At 39.7% G+C, this 22,345-nt stretch overlaps 1 protein-coding gene across 1 annotated transcript in view; it reads right to left on the minus strand.

Moving 5' to 3' along the window:
* Nucleotides 1-18,611, minus strand: part of rxfp1 (relaxin/insulin like family peptide receptor 1) — a 64,225-nt gene extending 45,614 nt beyond the window's left edge. Inside the window, exons 1-2 of the mRNA XM_022760154.1 lie at nucleotides 18,569-18,611; nucleotides 9,469-9,606 (exon numbers count right to left, since the gene is read on the minus strand). Coding sequence (XP_022615875.1) covers nucleotides 9,469-9,606; nucleotides 18,569-18,611 — 181 coding nt within the window. The remainder of the gene's footprint in view (nucleotides 1-9,468; nucleotides 9,607-18,568) is intronic.
* Between the last annotated feature and the right edge of the window lie 3,734 nt (nucleotides 18,612-22,345).

The following is a 22,345-nucleotide window of genomic DNA, read 5'->3' on the forward strand; positions in this document are numbered from 1 at the left end:
GAAGGAACAATACATAGTGGATTTCATATTACATCCTTCAAAAACCTTAAATCAAGCATAATACAAGTGGTTTAACTCATTAAAAAACAAAATGAATGTTTCTTAAAATGTATAATAAAATTACACAGCAGTTCTTTGATCATATTAATAATAAAGACATGGTGAATGTTTAATTCTGTTACTTTGTGTGGAGGATGCTGGCAGTATGATCACATGGAAGATATTGCCTATCTTTATTTTACATATCCCTTCATTCTACAGAAATCTGGGGATTGAACTGAATCATAAAAACAGTACATGGGTTAGAGAATAGTAGGTGAGTTCATATTATATAACAGAGTTATATAACAGAGATATGTGTCTGTGTTTTTGACTTGGTTATCTAAGGAGGGACAGAGAAAGGAGGAAACACTTGTTTGCGTGTGTGTATGCAAGTGTGAGACAGGGTTCAAACCATAGTGATAAGCACAGTGTTTTTGGTGTTCAAATACCAATGCAGAGATAAAGTCTTATTGTTACAAAATACAGATTGTGGTTGTTTACTCCACAATTTACAATTTTGCCTCGTGTTTATTTAGATGATCCTCTGGTGCTGACAATTTGACCCATGGTGTGGTCATACATCTCCCTGACGTGCTAAAAGCTGGTCTGTTTGTAAAAGAAGAATCCTTTGTCTCTGTTTCCTATCCTTTTGATAGTTTGATAGTTGGAGGAGTAAGGAGGGCGACATTTCTGGGTCCATAACTCTACATTTCCTACAACTGTGAACTTCTGACTAGCGTGTGACTGATGCCAGGCCACGGATGTCTGCTACAGCTACTGATCAACGTCACAGAATTTCTACAGGACAGCATTACTGGAGTTTCTCTGAAAAAAAGGCAAAGAAGTACCACTGCAATGAACAGTACAGACTGATTCTAGGATCAATGATAACACAGTTAAGCGGCTGTAGTTATCCTATAATTTACAAACTCAGAAAATGGATTTAGTGTTATGTTACTTTGTAAGGAAATCTTGGAAGTCTTAACAGGGCCACAGCTCTGTAGCTTACCGAAATCCTGCAGGAGGTGGGCCGACTTCTCTGGTTTTAGTCTGATTTCCTACTCTGAGCTGCTTGATAAATTTGGCTGTGGCTCTGTATATTTCTGTCTTCGTTAAAATTGTGATATTTATTCTCACATCATTAGCAAAAACACTGTGTTACAGCCACTTGTGTGGGAATTGTGCCAATTAAAATACTGCTGACAGTCTCAGAATACGCCTGTCATTATAGAAGTGTTGCATTTTTTCAGATCACATTTTCCCAATCATTGTCTTAAGCTATTCACACAAACCAGCTTACACTGCTCTGGTGCAAATGTGAACTGCTGAAGTGGAAATTAAACCAGTAACGACAGCAATCGCTACCTACTGGTCACCATGGGAACATGATTATGTTGGACAAGCACAGGGAGGAAAGATAAAAGGTTTGTAGTTGGAAAAGTTGACCTCTATTCAATTATGGTATTTCCTGAAGAATACTGTCAGTTCAAACAATTTGTCAGCAATGGGTACTATATAGCCACGGCCTGTGTGGACCCCTATGCTGACGTCCATCTGTAGCCCAAAATTTGTGACTGCGTGGACGGTACACATAGCAAGTGTGCATGTTCTAGATGGAGTCTTGTTTTGAAGAGAGGTTGTGCGAGGAGATCTGGTGTTACTCACAATTATATGATTCTTCTTTCAAACAATACAAAGAGCCACACTGAACTCCTGGCCTTATTCTCCTATTATTGTTATGCAGTCGCACATAATATTTTCTGTTTTTGCCTTCCTGTTGTTATCTTCTTCTACTTCTTGATTTTTAAAGGTTGGCAAACAACATTGTCGTGCATTACCGGCACCAACTGGGATGGAGTGTGTGAGGTTCGGGAGATGCCCATGCGTGGAACACCAGACGGACACGGACCCTCAGTGGTAGTATGAATAGAACAGAGTGTGTGCAAATCTGGAGAAAAATCTGCAGCTGCCCGCTGACACGGAAAGCATGCCTGTGCCTTTAACCAGTCAATGGGAGAATACACAGTGACAACAAAAGAAAATGCTGCTAGCAACATACTGTAAATAGCCGACTGAGTATGATCACACCTCAGCTCAACTGAAACTGCACTGATGCTAAAGGCAACAGCTGGAGCTTTAAAGTAGCAGGGCTGATCTTTAAGCTTCTAAAACTTTTTATATATATATATATATATACATGTAAAGCCAGGAGTAATCTCTGAGATGAAGAGTGAGGAATGTTTCAGCATTATGATGGAAAGAAAGAGGTTCAGACAAATTATTAATTCTCCAGGCCTGCAGTTAACCAAAGCTCTGCGCTGATGTTCATGGTATGGGGATTAAAAAAAAAAAAATTCCTCCAACCAACATGATGTGAACATCAGACTGACTGAGCAGCTGCAACCAGATGATTTGGAATGAAGTTTTTTGGCTGGCAGCAGAGGAAGAGACCAAGGCCAATCCTGTGACAGATGACACCAACCTACTGCCAACAAAACACGAGAGAGTGCCGGTATGTTTGATGAAGCCTTGGATGGCAGGAAGAAAAATGTAACAAATGACAACTTTTTCACCTCTCTTCACCTTGATAACAAGCATCCTGAGAGAAATACTATCTGCTAGGGGATGTATAAAAGAAAAAAAAAAAGAAAAATAGAAGACAGAAACCTGTGCATGGAGCCGTTCAGCACCAAGATATTTTCTGTCAGTGTGGCTCTCACTTCCCACAGTGCAGTGAAAGCCACAGACGGAGAGCCAAATGATGGGCTGTCAGTCTGTGCACAGATTGTGAGCCTGTGGTGGTCCCGTCAGCAGAGAGGAGGAGTAAGCCAGAGACAGTCACATATTAAAGTTCCACAGCACGTTGTGGGGAGGCTGCACAGGTCGGGAGGTGTTCTGTGAGGGTGATAGACGGGTGCAGTATCTGACAGCTCCTGTTCATGGCAGCCATCTATGCATGTTTTGTGTGTAACATTTTCACTTGTGTGTCTTGGTATTTATTGTTCCTCCAAACGCTGAACTCAGTGGAAACATTTAAGTCAGGCTTATATAATCTAATCAGAGAAATGTTCTTTTATGAATAGCAAGTTCAAATAAACATGGGCTAAGTAACCATGGAAACCTATGGAGCCAGAAGGATCACATGGAAGAAAACACTATGTGTAGGTTCAATGTAGCGTTGACCTAAATGCTAAGTTCAGCATCCTGACATGCTTCCAAATACAATGCTAACCAGCTGATGTTTAGTGGAAATGTCGTTTTCCAAGTTCACTAACTTATTTTAGCGTGTTAGCTTACTAACATTTGCTAATTAGCATTAAATGCTATAGAGTTGCGTTTTCACCAATTTTTTATTCCCTTAGCAATTTGTTTCTTTAAATGATTATCTTGACACAAACAGAAACACGTGAACCTGATAACGTAACAACCCTATAGATTTCAGCTTTGTTTCTGAGAAATCTTGTCCGACATCCTGGCACATCAGATGGATCTAAATACTACAGTATCCATGAATCTCAGGTGCCGTTGCTATGGGGGAAGAGACCAGTCAGAGGCATGAATTTCAGAGTAGGGGATTCACCTTAAGACCCTGGAAGGATTCCAGGTTTAGCTTCAATTCAAGGTTTAAAAGTATTAAAATAATCTGACAAAACTAAAACACAGTGTCTACACCAAAGCTCTGGGCCAGCAGTCCCTCATCACTGTTCCATTATTCACAAAGATTCAGGAAAAGACAGAATAAATACGACGATTTTAATGAATTTCTTGAGCAACACATTTGAAATTGTTTAATTGTTGCAGGTTTCTCTGAATTAATGGATCCTGGGGGTGGATTCGTTAGTGGATTGGTTACTGATCTTCCCAACACATCACTATTTATATTTTATAAGGTCTCAAATTTTTCTGTCATTCAATTGCACTGGAACAACAAAACTACCACACAACAAAGTGGGATATGAAAGGTACTCTGATGATAATAGACTTTGCTGTAATGAAAAATGGAAATCCTCCAACATTATTGGGGAAACAGCTAATACTACAAACTTTGCAACGTCATACACAAAATGCAGGGCGACAAACTGCTGTGTGTCTCACACACTTAAATTTCCATTAATAATCATCAAGCTGCACTGACTGTGTCCCAAGCACAAGTTTTAATTAGTGATCCCTCTGAATTCATGAAAGCACAGAGCATTTCCCTACCTCACCTTGTGAAACTTCATCTGCTTTCATACTCTTCATCAAAGCAAGGAAATTATCATCCTCCTACATCCCATCACACACATGCATGCACAGACACCCACCACTTACACACACTCACAAAGCTGACACACACACACACACACACACACACACACACACACACACACACACACACACACACACACACAAACACCTTCTGTTCATACACCCCTCTAGCGTCCTGCTGCTTTGACGTTCTCTTAAGTGCTTATGAAAATCTTGACAGCGAAAGCCAGACCAGCACGCAGTATTGCTGATGAGAATCTGCTTGATTTATTTTTCCTCTGACATTGGTTCAAAGGAAAATGTTAAAAAGTTGGTCAACACTTGCTGCAAAACATCTGCGTATGGTGTTCATACCTGCAACCCAGCAGGCACGCAACTGACAATGAACATTGTTGATATTTGGATGAATGTAGGTTGTTACATCTGACGGAAATTCAAAATTAACACCCAATGACAATTTAATGTAAAATACTGATGAAAACTGACATTGATATTTTGATGGTTTTAAGTTGTGTTGCCAAGTAACCAAAACGTCCAGACGTCTCATGCCAACGTCATATTGACATAAAATACCAACACTCTAGTCATGACCGAATGTTTGCTAAACGTCACAATGTCAATCAGCCAACGTTGGGTTTTGACGTCAACCCGATTTTTATTTCCAACTAAAATTTTACGGATGTCCGAACTCAGAGTCGTTAGAGCTCAGTGTCTTTCTGACGTTACAGTGACGACCAGCTGGGAAGTTATATAGAACCTCAATCACAATCTCTCTGTCTCCTTCTTCAGCACAAAACACAAACACTTGGCTTTCAGCTATTCATCAGTTGGAGACCTGCCATAATAGTACGGTGAAGCTCTGTGTTGAATCATTTTCTTGTTATAGGTCAAAATTGTCGTGCACCACAATCTACAGTAATATCAACACATGATTACTATTTTTTTCACAAACCTTTTCTCAAAAGGTAAGAATAAATGTACTTCTTTTATGTTTAGTAATTGTTTTTCAGCATGTCTTCTGCCCTATGCATGTAGGGGCAGAGCTCTGTAGCTAGTGATATATACACACACACCACTAAACTTCAACAGCAAATACACAAATACATTTCATAGGAAATGCAATTGTGACTCGGTTAGTTGCAAATACACTGATACTGAATTGGCAGTTAAAATGTTCATAGAGAATGTACTTGTTTAGTGCAAAACATTATTAAACTTTTTTTATGGTTATTTTGTTTAATACAAAAAAAAAAAGGTCACAATGACTTCAGAAACAAGGTGTTAATTTACATTTAACCAAAACCACAATCTTTCCCTAAGCTTTCCTAGGGTGCTTTTGTTGCCTAAACCTAACCACAGACAGGACTGTGGATGTGAACTCAACTTTTAAATTGAATCCTTGAAAACTTTAACACTACAACTCTTTAAGTCAGAGTTCACACTGAAGGCGAGCCTCTGAATGCAGCATAATGAGGGTGCGCTGTCATTTCTATCCATATGAGCTTCCAAGCTTGCTGCAGTTCACTTGTCTAGACAGGTATAAACGTTATGGGATGAGTTAAAGTGAGGCCATACGGCAGGTTACTGCACCATGATGATTAGACAGTGGAAATTACGACAAAAGATTGTGATGACATACATAAGCTCTGCAGCTAGTGTAACTTCATAGGAGCTGTAGATTTTTGAATGCTAACAAATCAATCATTATCTAAATTTAAAGGGTTCAAATTCAAACGGTAAACACTGTAGTAGACACTATTTAACATAGATAATAAACCTCAGGAGAAAAGCTGCAATTCTGAGCTGATTAACTAAGTAGCCGATCAACAGAAATGTAATGGAAACTATCTTGATAACTTTTTAATTATTTTTTCTTTTCCAGATCAGATAACAAACATTAATTCCAGCTTCTTGGTGCTGCTTTTCTTTGTTTCTTTGGGCTACAGGAAATTGCAACAGGCAATTTTCACTACAGATGATTTATAATCATTAGCTGAAGCCCTAGAAGAAACTCTCAATGAGTTTGGGCAATTTGCAAAAGAACTGCTGTTCTCCATAAACTTTGCTCTTCACCAACACTCATCCCCAGCGTTGCCCTGATGAATATCAAACCCTCCACCCAGAAAATGGCTAGCAAGAGGGCAATGTCAGACTGAATAGTGTAGGGGTAACCAAATAGCGATTCAATCTGAATATCTGGCTCTCCCATTGTGCCCATGGTATTTGTGCTTGTTCTGTCTAAACTATTCACCAGATGCATGCAGCTGATCACACATTATTCGAGTGCTTCTCACACCCTTGGGGCAGGCTGCTATTTTCAGCAGGACGTTAGAAGCAGTTGGAGAAATTTGCACTGTTTAAACCAAATGTCTTGCTCAGGGATGCTTGAAAAGAGAGCGACAGCCAAACTGCCCCAAGAGGATTTAATCAGTCACCCTCAAAGTCTGAGGTGAGCAATGTGTTCTTCCTGACAAGAGCAATATCAAAAAGGTCTGAGAGTTAGCAGCTGTGGATGTAAATAGCCTCTGTGCAAATGCAGTAAAACATTTCAAAGTTGACTGTGTTGTCCAATCACTTATTTCAAGAAGTGTTTATTGACGTTTCATCTACCATGTCCTAGGATACAAATCCTTACATTTTCATTAAATTTTAAAAAACAAACTGCAATCTAGTGAAGGAAGGTCTTCATTTTATGAGACAGCCCTCATTTCTACTGATGAAAGAAATAAAAGATGAAAAGTGAGTCATGAAATGAATCCAACTAAAACAAAAGCTTAACTCTAATTCTCAGAAGTGTTGAGTGGTGAAGGACAACAAATACAAATGAAAAGGCCTATTCTCAAACTAAAAACTACCCAAACAGCATTCATATCTTTATTCAAGTATTTTGACTTGCAATATATTACACCTTTCCTGGGTATTTTAGTCAAATCTCCTTTACAAGAGTTTGGTCACAAGCATCTTATGAACATGTGACTTGACGGGTTGTTATTTAACCTACATTAATTTGTTACCCCTGGGGGGCAGGGCAAAAAAATGCAAACACCAGACTAACAGTTTATCACCTTGTACTGTAAAGTCAATATAGCAAATGTGTTAGCAAACAATTATTTATTTACATATCCAGCAGATGCAGAGCTCCACTATCATGCATTTACAGTTGCGTTTCTGGCAACCTGACAAATGTGATGGAAGTCCAATATTCATTTTAGCTAGGTTTCAGTCTTCATCAACTCATGATAAAAACAACCGACTCTTTAGCTGCTAAACTATAATAATAAAATATGAAGTAATGCTGCTTTAAAGAAGTGTGAGGTGTGTGAGAGTAGATGAAGTGGGCAAAAGACAAAAGAGGCAGAGGCTGCCGCTAACTGCTACCTGGCCAGCATCTAGCCTGGCTGTCTTATGGGCATCATGCCCAGAATATACCAGCGGGGTAGCTGAACACCAGCTGATAGAAAAGATTAATAATATTTATGCTGTACTTGTCCACCAGTGTGAACCACAACCAAGTTACTATGCTGCTGTTTTGTTCGCTGTGCTGTGTGTGATTGGATTGTGCTGCTGAAACCAGGAAAGTGGGAGTGCTGGTGCGTGTAAAACAGGGGTTTGAAACTTTATTCAATAAACCGGCAACAAGTGTGAGCCACCAATGCACTAATGTCACATTTGTGGTGGCACACTACTGAATATGGCTGGATACAGGAAAGTTACCATGACAGGCAGGGAAATGATTCTAACTTTAAACCTCCAAAACTTGCTGGAAATAAAGCCGACATCAGAAAATAATACTTCCTGTGGGACGACTAAACTGATCCTGGGGAATGGACGGATGTCAGGGGGATTTTATATGTCATTTATTATGATATGACAACTACTTTACAAGCTGCACCTTGGGGTCTAATAAATTTAGGAAATCAGTCATGCATCCTGTCTTCACAAACTGGAGCTGCAGATCATCAGCGATGAGAAGGCTCAGACATTAAAAGGTTACCATTTCAAAGTGCTACCATACTGTAACCATATTCAATATCTTTTACCATCATTTTATGAGTTCTTTGTATTGAAATTGCATTTTATTTTGTTAACAATAACTTTGAGTCAGTTACAGTGTCAGTTGTATGTGTGATTGCATACTGATGATATGATGTTTGGACACTTACAGAATAAGTTCTTTCCACAACTGAGTCTTGCACCTGGTTGGGTTCTTGGGCAACTTGTAAAGAGTTTTTATATCTGGTAAAAAATATATTTTATTTTGCATACGAGTAAAAATTAATTTGTCGTGGGCGAAATTAATGGGAGAGACGAAAGAAAAGGAAACCTAGAAATGAAAATAATGTACAGTGTTGCATTCATTTATTCCTCTTTACCAATATATTTGGATTTTTTAAACAGCTGTAAGAACATCTCACCACTGTGTAGAAAACTACAGGTGGTCAGTTTCTGGTAAATCCTTGTGTCTTGGCAGGTGAGTTAAAGAATGAATGAATGTATTCACACTGTACCAGTTGTGCACAAAATACAGAGATTTGGAGATGGAGTTGCACTGACAAGGCACAAAACACAAGGGAATGTAATCCAAAAAATGAAAAAAATGGATCATGCAATTTTCATCTTCTTACAAATTTATTTTAGCATTTGTTTATTTCCCTGCACAGTTATGTGTCCCTGCAATACCCGGATGCCCCGTAGTTTTATCCATACTGCCTACGGCAGCAATAGATTTGATTATGAGTATAGATCAAGTTAGGCTCAGTACTGTGCTCTGCAGAAGTCTGAGGTGCACGACAGAAGCAAATTTCAGAAGCAGATTTCAAAAGCAACAGCTGCGTTTGTTAGGGTAACTATTTATGTACGGTTTTGCATTTTTTAAATATATATACATATTTTTAAAGTCTATCGTGACCTCAAACTGACTTAAAGAGCAACTTCACACCCTGTTGTGGCTTGAACAAGTGATTGTATAATAAAGTAAATGCAAATATAACTCACTTATTTAAAAAAGTTGATTTAGTGTAAAGTTACTCTTTAAAAAACAGTCCATTTGGTATTTCCTCATTGTACATGTCCACTATTATCTAAGTGCCCCACAGAGCTGGTACATTGCAGGTGTGAGCATGAAGTTGTACAGACATGATCACATTAACATTTGTTCAAGTAGATACAATGACTCACCACAGTTCTCCTCGTCCGCTTGATTTCCACAGTCATCAATGCCGTTGCAGTGCAGGAGCTGAGGGAGGCACACGGTCAAGTTGCCACAGGGGAAATATCCAAGGGGGCATGTTGCCTTCTCCTCCGTGACATTGAGTGCTGTAAACAAAGCAGAAATATGATTATGATATGTAAAATTTTAATCCACTCGTCTTTGTAAGAGACATGTTGAGAGCCCTTGCTAAAGATTTGAGTAAGTATGCGGAGTCTGTGCATCTCATTATGGAAGCTTTTATATCCTTGTGTCCAAACCCACGTCAGTGTGAATGTTGAGTTGCTGTGTTTCTTTAATCAACAGACTTGTGTGACTGCTGTTGTTCTTTACTTCAGAGTCTAAATAATGCAGAGACATAGAGCAAACAGAACAGTCTGACAAATGTGGTGAATGTAAAACAAGCTTCATGTGCTATGCAAGCTGGAAGAGAAAATTACTCATTCCCTCATCTCGTCCTGCCTTGATTAGTCAAATTGCTTATTCATGTGCCATAGGGAAGCTGCCTTATTGTGCCTCTGCTTCAAAATAAAGTAAACAGGCTAATGATGGTGCCAGCTGTAGCTTACGTGTTAGACCTGTACTGGCATTCAATTAAGAACAGATTAGAATTCATGATTCTATTTAGCAGGCTGGCTTCATGTTAAATCCCTGATCATGTTATGTCCCACTGAGAATTGTGCTTAACTACCTGTGTCTGTTTAAGTGATGCTTTCTGCATCTTTGCGATATACTTTGTGACTGTAATGTTTACTTTTCAAAATACAAGTCCCCACTGAGGTCACACTACTGCATACTGTAACCACACTTTAGAATAGTGCAAAGTAAATAATTACTATATTATTTTGTGGGAGATAAACTAAACATACACACACATATTCACATACACACATTCAGCTTTTAAACACAAAACTGGGCTCAACAAGTTTGCTTCATTACATGCAGAGCAATTCTCAAAACACGAGAGTCTTTACGTATCATATATCTATTCAACTATGTGTAGCCAGTTCCCTTGAGTTAGGGGGTCTTCTTAACATCTCCTCAATTGCTGCGAACAGACCTTTTACATGATATCGGTCCTCATGCTGTACTTTTTTGTGTGTCACCTTATCTAAACATAGCTCCACACAGGTCTTGGATAATACATCACCCAATGAAGACATGAATGTGATCTCCATTTTTCTAACCACACATCCTCCAGCATGACAGTTGTGTAGTGAATATCTACTTCAAGTCTTAGCCTGGAGCTGGTGGTTTTTCTTTTTTATCTTACATACATTGTATCTTTAGATATTTGTATTTTGAGCTCTATTTATCTCTATTTATCTCTTATGTACAGTGTAGCGGTTCCTCTACTCGACAACAAACGTTGGTGAAACACAGAAATCGCTCTGCCAACGATGTTCTTGCTGCTCACAAAGGAAAATGTATCATAAAACTGAAATAATCTGCAGGTATGCTACCTAAAAAAAAATCTTTGACACAGATTGACAGTAATTTATGCATAAGTACAGTCTATTGACAAAGTTTAAAGTTCAATTTTTGACTACTCTACATTGCCCTGATTAATCTCCAAATCTTTTTTATTAGTACAATATCAGGGGCTCAAAAAAATCACATGCGACAAGTAACTGTTGTATCTGGTTAGATAAAAAATTGTTTTAAAATTCATGTTGAAGATCTAACCAAGAAGCTTAAATTTAAAGTGCCTCTCTTTTATCAGCACAATACAGACTGGCATATTTTATCAGTGCTTGACCATGAAGATGTAATTTACATGCATGGTGCTGTGTACATCCGCAAGCCCCTTGATGCTGTGTATCACAACGCCCTTTGATTTATTACAGGTACATTGTATCCTCTATGAGAAGGGGGGGCGGACATCACTTACCACACTATGGGAAAAACACTGTCTTCTTTAATTTCATAGAGCCATCCTAAATAAACCACCATCTGATTTATTATCATTTTTAAGACTCAGGAATACGGGATATCATACCTGTTGACAGCAAAAAACTAATCTAAAAAGATTTAGTAGTGCCACACCTGTCCTATCTTTGGGGAACCGAAGGGTTGTGCACGTCTTTCCTCTCCCAAGGATTGCCACTGGGAGAGATTGGAACAATCTCCCAAAGAAACCAAAGACCTAAAGTCTAATGTAGGTGTTGATTTAGGAGTATATCATTTTCCTCATACAACTTTGATTATTTACTTGTAATGGTTACTCAATATTGCATTGTTTTCCCATCAATCTGAGATCAAGGCCTGTTGGACTGTGTTTGGAAATTTATCAACAGAATCTGTGTTCTTGCTACATTAAGCTTGTCAGGTAATGAAAGATTCTAAGAACTTCATTAGCTTTGTCAGGCAATTGCAATTATTTTAAGTAGATCAGGATATCATCTGCGAACAAACCCAATTTAAAATTCTGCACCTCTCACCTTTATCCCTGTAATCTCCTCATCGCAATGAAAATCACAAAGAGGGTCAGGGACAGACAGCAACTGATCTCTTAAACCGATTTGTACAATTTTAATGCAGATGACTGAATCTGCATTGTAGACACATTTGCCCAGAGATCTAAAATTTTGAAAGCCTTTTCTGTGTTTAAGTTAATTAGCGCTTTCTAGTTCTTTTTGTACTTCCTTGATTTTATGTAGTGTCCTTCTAATGTGAATCATGTGTTCAGTGTTTCCCTAAATAAAACCTGATTGGTCCTTATTAATTAATTGTGAAGCAGATTTTCATTCATTAATTGCTTTTTCCTATTCTTTTTCAGTGATATTTGAGTCTACAATGGGATTCTGTCTTTCCCCTATTGCTGGCAATGAATTGAAAAAAGTATTTTTATTCTTCATCCACAACTGAATGAATATTAAAGTGTAGCCTCTCTACATTTATGAAGTGCATTAAGCAGCTGTTCCTTCCTAATAAACCTAGCTAATATTTTTATTGCTTTGGGTTGCCCTTCATAATAGGTTTGTTTCGGGAATCTCACATTTTGTTGTATTTGAGATTGAAACAGCTATTCCTCCCATCTAAATGAGCTATAAAATTTATTTTTAAATCCTAACTTTTTGAATTTTTTATGTTCGGCGGAGTATGTCTCTTACGACTTTTTTCTTCTTCTTTTTATTTTATCTTATTTGGCTGTTACTGTTTCCCACTTTTCAATGGATTTTTCACATTTAAAAGAGATCATTTTAAGATAGTTAAATTCCATCCTGCCATTTCCTCAAATGGTCCTCCATCCTCCTACACTTCTAACGCTCTGGCATTAGAACTCAAGAAGACTTCAGATAAGAAAGGGCTCCATCTGTTGGTCCCTTTTGGAATAAGACGAGCAAATCCTCCTTTGTAGGAAGGGCTCCTCCCTATAGGCAGCTAGAGCGCCTATTATGGATCTTCCTTTCCTTCTAGATGTGCCCATCTTTCCTCTGTAGTTTAGCCTACAACCAGTTGGGTTACATCTGAAGAGAAGCCTTTGACTTGGTAGGGAAGCTGTGGCTTTGTATCCAGCCTCTTAGCCTAGGTTAACCAATACCTGAAAGTAAATACAGCCCCATAAAGTGGTGTATTTTCATAACAAATATCTGCTTCTCCCCCTGCTCAAAACATCAGTGCATTGTGGGTGTTGAACTTCGGCGCATGGTTTCTTTTTCTGTCCTGCCCTCAGCTTTACCTCCCATTCCTCTCACTTGTTTCCTTCATCTCTGAAACTCCTGCAGTTTCTCCGTTGCACGTTGAGTCATCTCACTTTGTGCTCCTGGGTCCCCAATGCGTTGTCATAGCAACACTATCTGTATCTGTTCCTCCATCACATATCCTCGTTGGTGTCCTTCACCTGGATGTCCAGACCCCCCCTCCTTCTCAAATCCCTTTCTACTTCTGTTGCATTATCATAGTTGACGTCCTTCGCTCCAGTGAAATCTAATCCTTGTGAAGAGGTGTCTGGAATTTGAACCCCCTTTTCTTTTAGTGCTTTCTTAATTTCCGTGAATGCTGTTGGGCGGTTATGTTCAAAAACTGTTGAACTGGAAGAAATTAGCCACTATGGATCACAGCTCTTCTCTGGAGTCTCCCTCTGCACCCTTTGGTCCCCCTCAGATATGCACATTGTTTCACTGCGATCTTGTGTCCAGCTAAACTAATTTCTCTTGTAGTTGTCTCTGCTCAATGAGTGTTGTCATCAGGCCTTCTTTATTTTCCAATTTGCAGTTGATGTCTTCCCTAAGGTTCATGAGTTCTTGTCTTTAGTCTATATTGATTGTTTTTCATTCATTGTCTGAGATTGTTTATTTCCTTGGTAATGTCAGCTAGACCCTTCTGCAATGCTTCAGCATGTCCAACTGCACCACGATTTTCTTCCCCCTTGGATTTCTCTTCTATGTTGAATTCTTCCCGCTTTTCCTCTTTTGTCTTCTCTGTCTGTTCCCCCCACTAATTCTCCATTCAACTCAGGAGTGTATTCATCGTGTTTGTTTAGGGGTACATTTACTGTCGACTTGTAGGAGCTGTGAAGTGCTCATTTGATCCATTGTCAACCACATTTGTTCAAACTTAAACAATTCATCATCCTGCTGGGCCCTCAAAGACTGCATGGCCTTCTTCTGAATAGAAAATTGATAGTTGAATTTTTACCTCTGAGCTCTTTCCAGTGAAGATGTAAGTTAAATCCTGTTGGAAATTGAAGAGTTCAGGGTCCCATTACATCAAAAAAACCTTGTCTATGTTGTTTACTTGTGTCTCCAGGCATATTGTTATACTGTGTACAAATATATGATGTACTATATGTGTACAAAACATGCATTTTGTAGTAGGCCATTTTCATATCAATATCCCACGCTTTCATTTCCTGTAAAATGATCAAATTTCCTCAGCAACATATCTTGTTCTTGGGGGCATACATACAGATTCAATCCAATAAAATCACAGATTTTCAGGGAATCAAACAGCTGCTTCCATCATAAAAAAACCTGCATGTCTACTTTAGTATTTCAAATGAAGTCTTCCGGTCTTGACATTCTGTTTACCACAAAAGCACATCAAACACCAGAAAATAATTTCACTCTCATGGTTCTTTTAAAGAAAATTTTGGGGATGTGCCTCATGTTCCAGGGTGCATTTTGTTATTCCTGATAATAACATGTCAAACATCAGTGATGGGATCAGTTTGGGATATTTCCAGCATCAACCATCATTTAAGCATTATTAGTGAGTCGTCAGGGAAGAGATGACAGAAAATGAGGGAAGAGATGGGGAAAGACACACAACAGACATGCAGAGTTCCCTGACTGGACTGACTGAGGATGATATGGTTCAGGATCGGCAACCGCTTCCCACCAGAGGGTGAACAATGGATCTTGAATGAACAATGAAATTTAAAGACAAAACAGAACACATGAAAAAACATAATAAAAAATCTGATGTCGAAACTGGATTTTGGAGGCATTCCCCCACGGTCTATATGCTTGACCCACTATTTTGAAAAACAATCATGTACGTAAATAGAATCCAATCACAGAAGGGGGAACCCTCGGCAGCATTAATAATCTGTGTTGGCCCACAGTCATTTGGGATGATTCATCATGTTACCATGTGGTGAACAGCAGTGTAATCACCGCAGGTAATATTGACCCTGGAGACAGCTCATGAAAATCAAAGTGCTGTTGAGGTATGACATAACTAACACACAGTATGATAAGCAATGCCTCGAAGCACAATAGTTCACAATCTTAAGAAAGCAGTGCCATCTTTATGATGTTATTTAATGCATTTGCATTTTTTTATTGACCAAGGTGACAAAGGACTGACCTTAGATTTAGGACCTATATTTACTTAGCCTGTTATTAGTGGGGCCAATACTAAATTTCAACTGCAGCCTGCCTAAAGTAAATGGTACAGTATTTATGAGTGGGTGTGATGTGCAAGCAGCAGATCTCACTAATAGTTATGAGATTCTTGCTTCTTTTCATGAAGACTCGCAGCAAAAGTGAAAACTGTTGCTACTAATGTCTCAGCCTACACTTAAAACTTAAGTGAACGGTACAATACGATGTGTGAAACATGTTACACCTCTTAACATTTATCTCAAAGGTCACAATTCACCTGTAAAGTAGTAAATCTAGGTCTTTTCTGAAGGAAAGTTGTTATAGTTGGATGTGCAGTGCATTCCTCTAAAGTAACATGGTTTCAAATAAAACACAGGAGATCACTGTCCATTACTGGCTTTACTTTGCTTTAGATGTGCATCTTATTTATAATGGTGAGGTTACAGTTAAGTGCTGGCACTTAACTATCAGGGGGATTAATAGGGGCTGGCACTTAACTGGTAAATACCCACCTGACAGGAACCAAACTAATGAATAACACCACGGTCATTTTGCCTCCAAGACGTATGGAGGGATGATTTAAGGCGCCTGCTTTCGAACACAGGTGCCAGATAAATCCCAATCCCCTGGAGTTTTAACTGGATTTCTTGGCCAATATGAAATTCTTTCAGAAGTAGTCATTCTCCAATTTGGGGGAATGTACGATGCCTGGCCCTACATCACCATGCTAAATTATTTCAGTCAAAGGATCTTCATTGCTGCAAATGATAGGTGTTTGATTACATTGGAAGAGCTCAAGTAGACACCCCATATGTTTATAATTAAGAAAAGAGAAAACCAATCACTATGACATACAAAATCTGCGCAAGTATTTAACCGATAAGCAACAATGAAGACCGGCCAACTGTTGGGTACATCACACAGAAGTAAACAGGTGACATTACTGGTTACTTTTCTCTTGAGTTAAGACAGCACATATATTATGAATCATTTCCATAGCTGTGGTTGTCCTCATTGTTGCATGTCCCTAATAAAGGTTGCCAGTCAAAGTATCCCCTTTTTCAGCAGGAAAGTCATCTGACAGCTGTGGATTGTCAGTGTTTAGGGGGACTGAAGAGATGTTAACGTGGACATTTCACTGCCCCTTCTTTACAGCATGTTCTATAAAAACACAAATATGACGAATTAAAGACGTATTACTACTGCAGTACAGATTACACCAATATCACATTTGACCACTCTTGGGTCACTGGCTTCATGTTTCAGTAGGGTCTACGCTGACTAATGCTGAAACAGGCAGACTAATCAAATGCTCTGCATGCTCTGTTAAAAGTTGCACTTGAACACACTTCAAAGACCACAGCTGATGGCCAGCTGCCGACATGCATGTATGTTGTGTGCCCGCATGAGAGGAAATAACCAATCATTATCCAAAAAACATCACGAAAAGACAAACAAAAAAATCTATTCTGAGACACTTCATTATAACCATGGGAAAAGGTTTCTGGACTTCATTGCACTGAGGACTATAAACCGTAACTATTCAATGTTTTTATGCCACTTGTTATCAGTCTTGCTTGGAATATAAAATAAAAATACAGTAAGTCTGATAAAAATTTTAAAAAAGCCTGAACTGGCACTGTCAAGTTTTCTTGCATTGCCAGTCCATGGTCCTTTACTTGAGGAGAGAAAAGGAAAATGCATGAGAAAGTGTACTAAATGAGTGGAAACAATGATTCACTAGGTTGTCAGTCACTCAGATGGCTCTCTCTCTCTCACTGACTGCCTCCACCCCTGATTTAATATGCTGAGACAGCCAAACAGAAGCTGATAAGGGGCGACTACAGCCAGCAGTGCCCAGCGCTGACTGTGAATTCACTGTGAGTCCAAGAGATCTTTTGGGGCATTTCACTGTGAGTGTGGTTTTGAATAGTTTTTTTTCCACCTCAGGTCTTGGATCCATGGTTCTAGTTAGATTGCAAGCAGACACAGTTATGCAACAGCATATATACACCATGAGTGTATGAATGAACGTGTCGACGAGAAAAGCCCCATCTCATACCGAGGTCTAAAGTGTGAAAAATGGTCTCCGGCCAAACTGAAGAAAACATTTTTCATTTAAGATGTCCAAACTACACGTCAGCTTCCACATCTCAATGCTCCAAATGTTTTCTAACGTATTGTAATTTCATCTTTGTGGAGCATGTGATCAGGATTTGACACCAGGTTCTTCATATTACATCTTGGAGAGTTGTGCACAAATTTGTGTCCCAGCTGACACTGACTGATTTTAAATTTGATTTGTGAGGACAAAAAATGCACACACACACGCACGCACACACACACACACACACACACACACACACACACACACACACACACACACAGAATTAAATCTCCTACTCTCCATGAACTACATGCAATAGTAGTTAGCAATAATAGTATGCAATGTTGTCAGTTTAAGTCCACACATCAGTGCCAGACTGAATTCAGAGTTTGGATACCACTCCTTCAGGCTTCACGCAGACCTTTTACCCTGCACTTGCCCTCAGAACAGGATGCAACAGAGGCAGTGGCTGGCAACAGCTGGCACATTTACTATTGCAGCAGTGATTGAGGTAACACTGCCATGGATCTTACAAAAAGCTTTGAAGGAAGAAATCTACTACTGATATAAAACAGCACTGCTGAACAACTTCACACACGATGTAAAAATACATCCAGCTGCACATTAGTGTGAAACAGATGAACAGAAATGCATTCTGTGTTTAAATCAGATTGTCACAGTTAGTCTATAACTTCAGATATCTCAAAACAGAATAACTACGCATCCTGTCAGAGGCCTCACTGAAAACTCTCTTCCACTTCCAGATAATTCAACAATATTCAGGCTGTCACCACACATCGGATGGCTTAAGTAGTGCCTTGAAAACGTTCATGTGGCTCCCTGGTGTTTCTATACCAATACACTGGATTTAGAGAGATATCCTCCTGATGCAGTGACACCCCTTGTACACAAACAAACAAATTTCCATTGTCTCTCAGTCTCTGAATTGCCGTTCTCTCTTTCTCCTTCTTTATCTTCAGTACAGATTTGAGAGATACTGACTTGGAATAATCTCAAGGCTACTTCTTAGATCTTCGGAATTCAACATAAATTTGATACCGCCAGGAAATGGCTAAGATTGAGCCGCAAGGAGTCCATAATTTGGTCAAAAAGAGAAGTTGCCGAACTTACCCGACACTCCATAAGCGAATATCACAGCCACATAAACTTGCATGGCACCTTTTCAAGTTTTTCCGGGAAACGTGCGGGTGGTGATAGTGGTGAAAAGCGAGCAGAGATATTCTCGGCTGCTTGTCCAGACTGGAGACCTGTGCGTAAAAATATCACCAAAAGTTTATTCGCCTCTCGCCTGACCGCGTGGACCGCACAAAGGAAACAAGTGGGTCGAGCGGAGGCAGAAGGAGTCTAAGTCTCTTCGCAGGGTCGACTCGGACTGCAGCCAGTTCGACGGAGAGACAGGTTTAAAGAATCAGTTGCCATCATCTGACGCACGAGCGGCGGCGGCGGCAGCAGCGGCAGCACAGGTGCAGCGCGAGTAGAGGGGCTGGAGTGAGAGAAGAGAAAGGAGAGAGAGGGGAGGGGAAGGGGGGAGGTGGGGAAGGGTTGGGGGGGGGGGGGGGTATCTGTCCGGGCTCTGACGAAGAGGAAAATCCAGAGTATAACGGAAAAATGTGGGAACTGACCTGACCGATGCACCTCATCAAATGTTCTGCTGATTTGCATTCATTAGGCTGAGTGGATCAACCCTGCGTAATGAGATATAAAAGCACAAAAACACATATTAAACCTCACCATGTGTGTTATTCATGGAGTGTGAGATCTGATATATTTAAGGGCAATGCAAAGCTTTCATGTTTCACTTTTCTAGAAAATAAAACAATCCTGCCATGATTACCTTCGTTATAAATCCTCAAACTAATCAGCAGCGGAATAAGCCCAGAGGCTGTTGTCAGTTTCTGTTCATGTGTTCACATATAAAGACTTGCTCTCAGGCAGCAGGTTGGGTCTGACAGGCAGGATGATCTATGCCTAAAATCTTATTCCAGGTGTTAATTGACTCATCTTATTCCCGCCCCTCACACTATCTCTCCCCTCAGTCTATTTCTCTGTAACCGAGTTTCTTTCGTCTATCAGCCCTGTTTAAGAAGTACTTTCATCACAAGTCTGTTAAAGGACCTGTGTATAGGATTTAGTGGCATCTAGCGGTGAGGTTGCACATTGCAACCAACTATACCCTCCTTTTAAAAGCGTGTGTGAGTGGCCTCCAAGAAATAAAAACCCAAAAGCCAATCTCTAGAGCCTTTGTTTGGTTTGTCCATTTTGGGCTAATGCAGAAACATGGCAGTGCAACATAGGCAAGCTCTGTGGAAGAACACTCACTCCCTATGTAGCTAACAAAAACATGATTCTTAGTTTCAGGTGATGATACTGTAATATAAACATAAACAAATAAACATAATTATAAATATTATATTCCATTTTTGACAGTAGATTCTTCCTAAATCCTACACACTGCACCTTTAAAGCAAGTGGAAGTGGTTTGAACAATGGACCGTATGATCACTTCATAGTATTCATCCATTCATAGTAAAGAGCATTATGACCCAATTCCACAATAACCCTCAGCGCTGTGAAACATTTTACTGTCTTTCGGCTCATTGTTTTGGTTTCATGTGTCGTAACTTCACTTTTTTTTTTGCTCAGTCTCATTTTCAGCTGAAGCAGGTAATTTTTTTCAGCGAAAAAAGCTCAGACAAACCCACTGTATAGTAACTGCTCACAACCAAACAGCAGATGGACAAAGTTAGCGAGATGTTAGTGAACACTGGAGCATTTAGCAACTAAAGAGCCAGATATTATTCATGAGTTAGTGGAGACAGCTACCAACATAACTTCAAATAAATGCTAATGTTGCTCCATGTCTGCTGGGTGTGTAAACTGTGTGCTAACAAGTTCATTTGGTAATAAAATGTGTTCACCGCTTATTCCGCTGCCCTCAAGTGTCTAAAAAACATCAATTATTGCTGCTTTAAAGAACTTTGTTTATGCAGTACACCCACCCACATAAACACCAGCTAATTCAAAAGAAAATGCCCACAAAGGTCTTCATTCATTATAGTTGCTGTTTACAATGAAAAGATTGGATGTACAAAAGTGTACAGTACGTCTTCCAGGGAGTCAGACTGTAAACATAAATTGTGTTTACTTTTTCAAATGACTGGCAAATTTATTATTTTAGGTTTTTCTCATTAAATGGCATGTCTAACTTTAAGAGTGCTATGGAAATCATAAAGAATATAGGCATGTAGTTTTTTTTCTATTCATATATGAAATATATATGCAATGAACTGGAAAAAAGCTTCACCAACTAACACTTTTTCTCCACAAAAAAACATTTGTCTGGATGTAGTGGGCCTTTTGACAGTTATCTGAAAAGCAGGCTGAAACAGTTTCAAGGGCTTGTTTGAGGTTGTGTTAGAAATTTCCACAACACTTGGCTTTAAATTCATTACATGTGTTTGTCTCTGACAAGCCTCAGATTGTCAGATCATTAGATACAAACAAGCCCTGTGGGTGCAATAAGCTACGGTAGCTTGTAATGTTTTGGCAGTCAATGAATTACTTGAATTACACCACTGAAGGCATCCTCAAACACATTTTCAAATCTTTTCTTTGTTCTTGGAAAATGGGATTGCTTACTTCATTTTAGGCTTTGCTGCTTTTGTAGCTCTATGCTAAATTTCCTTCTAGTGGCTGCGTGTTAGAACTTGAGCCACATTCACTGAGCCACGGCTGCCCCTTTAGTTGAAGCCACATTCTCATTCCACAGTATGTTGAAGTATGTTGATGTAGCAGAGGCTTTAGCTGCGTTGGAGGCCTACTTTCCTCAGCCCTGGCCTTGACTGTGTCAATGTATTCCCCCATGCCTTGCTGTCCCTCTCGACTCTCAAGCTGCAGAGCTCCAGCACATCTCACCCCACACTCCTCTGGCCAGTTGGAAGGCTTCAGCATTTTGATATGGCCAAGGAACTGAAGATATATGTCTTTGTCGTGCAGCCTGCTTGGTTGCTTGGTAGACATCCCTTTCTTTGCTCAAGACTTCCAGCCAGGGTATTAGAAACAACCCCTGGATAAGTGCATGGTCTCACATTGGTTTGTTCTAGTGCAACTGTTTAAAGATGTTTAACTCCACTGCCTTCTGTGCTTCCTGTGTGTTCAGACCCGGGGAGGCAGCCAAGGATTTCAGTACCCAAATAAGTTGACCGAGTGACACATCTGCCCTGTGAAGCGTAATACTTCTGTCTTGCAGGGAGAGGGAGAAATCAGACTTATCTTTCAAGGCATTAAACACGAGTCTGAGCACAAAGATTGGACCACAGAGCCGACGGGCATAAACCACCAAACATGACCCTTCTGTAGAGTTTCTGTTTGGGTCCATAGATGCTTCTGAAAAGTTCGTGTAAAGGGCAGGGTTACTGTTGCTATGCAGCTTTCACAGTTCTGCAGCTGGAAGTTACCCGTCATGTGCTCAAAATTCACCCTAAGTTTTGACACTGAATTGAAAGTGTCTTACAACATCCAGTCAAGTCTTATTAACAGTTTATCAAAGAAAGGTTGAAAGTGATTGAGACCTGCAGCCTCCTCAACAGCATCTCCTGCACTCAACTCCAAGCGGTGGTTCATACAGTGCCAGATAAACATGTAGGGAAACTGGGTGACCCACCGGACTTGCTTCTAAGCATGACTGAGGCACCATCACATTCAGAACAAACAAGCTGCTCCCTTGTCTTCTGTGAAGCCATGGTGAGGTAGGTTATTGAGCAACACTGTATGAATTCCCTCTACTGTGGTGGCAGGGAGCTCTACTATTATATAAAAAAATAACGTCAGTGATTGTTTGCTGTTGCCTACACATCCTCTCACAGATCTCTCCTACTCAGCACAGAT

Source organism: Seriola dumerili, unplaced genomic scaffold, assembly GCF_002260705.1.
Source record: "Seriola dumerili isolate Sdu_G_001 unplaced genomic scaffold, Sdu_1.0 BDQW01000331.1, whole genome shotgun sequence".
Lineage (NCBI taxonomy): Eukaryota > Metazoa > Chordata > Actinopteri > Carangiformes > Carangidae > Seriola > Seriola dumerili.